Below are 4396 nucleotides of genomic sequence, written 5' to 3' on the forward strand. Positions count from 1 at the left end.
GGTCTTAGAGGTTGTTATCTCCAAATCCTGGGCTCAGTATGAAGGTATAGGAGGGACACATGTTTGTGTGAAGTGCACAAGGTGTGTGGCTGGCCTAGAAAATGCTGTTTGGGGTAACTGGTTTTCATAACTACAAGGCAAGTCAAACTGCTTTGTTTTTTGTGACCTTGGGGGTCCAGGGTGGATGTTGGCAGCTTTATGAAATTCCACAGGCAGCAGACTTGAGGCCCTGTTTTATGGCCCTTGGAGTAGGGACTTCCTTTATTTCAAACCTTTCACATAACAGGTGTCATTTTCTGTCTTGCCTTTTAAATATCTTGAGACTACATGTGATATCCCATTATCTAGATTAAAGGCAAATGAATTTTCATTCAGATTTATCTTCCTTTTCTGTTCATGTATGTATGCTTGAAGTTCTACTTCCTCTTACATCTCTCGGCATTCTGTAGTGTATGCTCTTTCAATTTTGCTTATGTCTGTGCTATGGAAAAATCCTGTACACTGTGCAAATTATGCTGTGACTGGTTTTAAAGAAACTGAGCCAGACAGTGACGGTGCACATCTTTAATCCTAGCACTCAGGAAGAGGCAGGCAGATCTCTTTGAGTTTGAGGCCAGCCTGGTCTACATTTGAGTTCCAGGATAGTCAACCAAAGATACACAGAGAAACACTGTCTCGAAGAACCAAAAAAAGTAGGAAAACCAGACTAAGGACACTGGAAAGAAGGGCAAAGTCAGGAGTGGCCAGTGACACAGAAACAGGAGATACAAAATGAAAGAGGTAATGACACATGGCAGAATGTCGGTTAATATAAACGAGCTCATTTAAGTTGCAAGAGCTAGTGTAAATCTCTGACAGTTATTTAGAAACTGATGGGCAGGAAAAAGTCTGTCTACCCCTGGAAAATACTGTACTTCATTCATAAGACTGTTATTTTTCAATGTGCTTTGTTCATTCAACAACATGTAAAAGCAAACTCAACAGGGAGAAAAAAATATCAAACTATCCAAAACAGCAAGTATCAAGATTTAGAAATGGTATTAATATGGGTAGGCATTGGAGGGGCTAATGGCTCAATCCCCAGCAACCACATGGCAGCTCACAACTGTCTACAATCTGACACACACAGGCAAGCGAAACACCAATGTCCGTTCTACATATGTACATACACACATAATGGGCATGGGACAGATAGATTCGTGTGATCAGAAGGCAGAGGCCACCAGTTTGACACCAGCCTACACAGCAAATTTCAGGCCAACAGGTCAACGTGGGTGGGGAGGGAGGCTTAAGAGTATGGTGGAACATGGAGCATGCCTGTAACCTCAATACTTGGGAGGCTAAGGCAAAAGACTGATGAGCTCAGCCAGGCAGTGGTGGCGTACGCCTTTAATCCCAGCACTCGGGAGGCAGAGGCAGGCGAATCTCTGACTTCAGAGCCAGCCTGGTCTACGAGAGCTAGTTTCAGGACAGGCTACAAAGAGAAATCCGGCTCCAGAAAAACAAACAAAAAAGTTTGAGTTCCAAGCCAGCCTGGGCTATGTAGATAACAATTTTTGTTCTCCCACTTTCTCAAATTTTTCTTGTTCTCGGGAACATCACTGATTTCTCCATTAACGTGTTATTCATTGTTGTGGCAAATCCCTGGTTTATTCCAGCTCAAAATTTCAAGGCTTAGAGTTCACCAAGACAGGGGAAGCAGAATGAATAAGGCTGTTCATGGTACAATCTGTTTACATACTGGCAAGTAAGGGAGCAATGTGTGTGGCATGAAGGAACCAGGGATAGATCACCCAAATGGGGCCTACTTCTCCCAGACAGGCCCCTACCTAAGCAGTGCTGCCAGCTAGAGACCAAGTGTTTAAACTTTCGGGGGCCATTTCAGTCTCAATCAGGTAACTCCTGTATAGCAAGCTTTTTCATCTTGGACATGGTATCCTCTATAGGCTGGTCTTGACTGACCTTCCTACTACAGTCTACCCACCAGCTGACACTACAGATACTGGATCACTACATTTTAAATTCCAAAACTGTACCTAAATAATGCTGTTTTGCAGCTTACAAGCTTCTTGGTATTTTCCCCCCCTTGTGTTTCATGAGTCTAGGAGTTGATTCTTCCTTCTACTCTGCTAAGGCAAGGCCTTGTTTCTGCTGCTAATTGGCCTGCAAGCTTTCAAGTCATTCTCCTGTCTCTATATAGATATTGGTATTATAGAATTTTTTATGTTCTAGGGATCCAATTTGGATCATCAGGTTTTCATGCCTAGTACCCTTACCCTCCAAGCCACCTCCCCAGTCCCATTTTACCAATAAACATACTTTGTAAACAAGGATTAAGAGAGGAATGGGCCAGGCACACACCTTTAATCCCAGCACTCAGGGAGTAGAGGAAAGCAATGTTTGAATTTGAGGTCACAGAGCAAGTTCCAGGACATCCAAGGCTACCCAGAGAAACCCTATCTCAAAAAAACAAAATAAAAGGTCTTTTATTGTACGGAGTTAGAACAGAATGGGCCAGAACTTGTGCTCTTCCTTCGACTTCCAAACACCGGGGTTATAAGTGTTTATTATCATACCTGGCTATATCTTAATAAATGTCAAAAAACAAACAAAAAAAAGGCTTCAGTATAGCTGCTGTTATAGAAAACTTCAGTCTAACTTAGGTATAAGGTTGCATAAATTAAATGACTTATGAAAACCATCTTGACTGAGTAAAAATACAGTACACTACTGGGGCCAGGGATCATTAGGAAAAGACCTAACCTGTGTTCAACCCCCAGAACGCATGTGCAAGGTACATCCACATGTGCAATGTGTCAAGTTCTCCCTGCCTCACAAAAACTCTACTGCAATTGTAAACAATAACAGGCATTGGAATACAGGAAAAACCAGAAACAGAAACCCACTACCCTTATCATCTTGCATAGAGCAAAGAAACAGGTAGTTTTAGTCCCCACTTTGTGCTATGGATTGAACCCAAGACCTCAAGAGGTAATCAACAGTGAACTATCTCCCACCCCATAAGCAAATCTTTAAACATCTCAAATGCAGATCAAGGGGCCATGAATACATACTGCTTCAACACTTACTCTCACTCAATCTCTCTTCCCTGTACTCCTCTAGATCTTGCCATCTGAACAATTCCCAATATTCTGTCTAAATAACTTTGGCACCTCAAAGATAACATTGTTGCCCTTTACCAACCAATATCCCAATGAACTGTATTTTATGCTGATTTTAGCTCATTTCTCAAAGAAACTCCTTAAATATAAACAATCACTAACTGAAAGCAATTTTCACACAACTATGCCCCAACTGCTCAAAAATTTCCAAGAATCTTTGTAACAGAAGGTACTATCATGTGCTGTCCACATCTAGCCTTTTAGATAACAATTTTCTACCACTAGTAGTTTATTTACTCCACATCCAAGTAAGCTTCCCATTCCATAAACAACAATCTCTTGAGAAAACAGTATCTAATCACAAATAGACAATATGCCAAGTTTTGATAACGCAGTCACGCAATCTCTTGAAATTTAAAGAAAAAAATTTATTGAAGATCTGAAAAAGAACTCCTACAAGATTGACTTTTCCATAAAACTGTAGCTACACGATGCATTGCGTCTATCATGTTAAAACGTGCATTAGACACAAATACAAAAACCATGAAACAAGCCACCATTCTTTAACAATTAAGCAAAGATAAAATGCCTAAGGAACAACATGGATGACTTGCAAAGGATGGGCTCTTTAAGCACCATTTAAAAAAAAAAAAAGGAGCACAGATGGATGAGTGTTCAGTTATATACACTGAAGTGAACCTTTGGCACTAGGAATCAGAGCATTTTGTCATAGAGCATTAACACATATAAAAGTGCGTAGTGTCAAAGGAACAGAACCACCAGCATTCAAAAGCAGCTTTATCAACTAAGCAATAAAACACTCTACAGCATGTCCCTCTGCTGTCCATCACTGAATACACTGGTAGAAACTTTGAAATGAAAAAAAGAAAGGAAAAAAAAGGAGCAGTGACTCCTTTTATTTTCTCTGTTTAAAATCAAACAGAAAACAAACATCAATTCTGTTATACACTAACGCGTCTTCAAAGTACATCATTTGTACAAGAGAAGGACTAAGAACCAAACTGTTTACAGAGATCCAAGCACGAGCAGGAGAGGGCACGCCCCTCACACAGCTTTCCGATGGTACTCAGGAGGAGCCACTTCATAATCACTGGCACTGAACAAGGTTGCAGAATTCTTCGACAGGTACTTGAGGAAATCATGTAGATAGTTCAGTAATAAAGCAAGGCTTTTCTCATCTAGAGGTGTATAGGCCAACATTGCTCCAATTCGCACAAATAATCTCAGTAAGTGTGGCGCTCCATACACCTGGG

At 40.9% G+C, this 4396-nt stretch overlaps 1 protein-coding gene across 4 annotated transcripts in view; it reads right to left on the reverse strand.

Annotated features, from left to right (window-relative positions):
• Positions 1-3529: 3529 nt before the first annotated feature.
• Morf4l1 (mortality factor 4 like 1) overlaps positions 3530-4396 on the reverse strand; it is a 23556-nt gene continuing 22689 nt past the window's right edge. For all 4 annotated transcript variants that reach the window (XM_026789015.1, XM_005366641.2, XM_026789016.1 and 1 more), the window contains one exon: positions 3530-4391. In XM_026789015.1, coding sequence (XP_026644816.1) covers positions 4188-4391 — 204 coding nt within the window. In that variant the 3' untranslated portion in view covers positions 3530-4187. The remainder of the gene's footprint in view (positions 4392-4396) is intronic.

Source organism: Microtus ochrogaster, unplaced genomic scaffold, assembly GCF_000317375.1.
Source record: "Microtus ochrogaster isolate Prairie Vole_2 unplaced genomic scaffold, MicOch1.0 UNK12, whole genome shotgun sequence".
NCBI classification, from domain to species: domain Eukaryota; kingdom Metazoa; phylum Chordata; class Mammalia; order Rodentia; family Cricetidae; genus Microtus; species Microtus ochrogaster.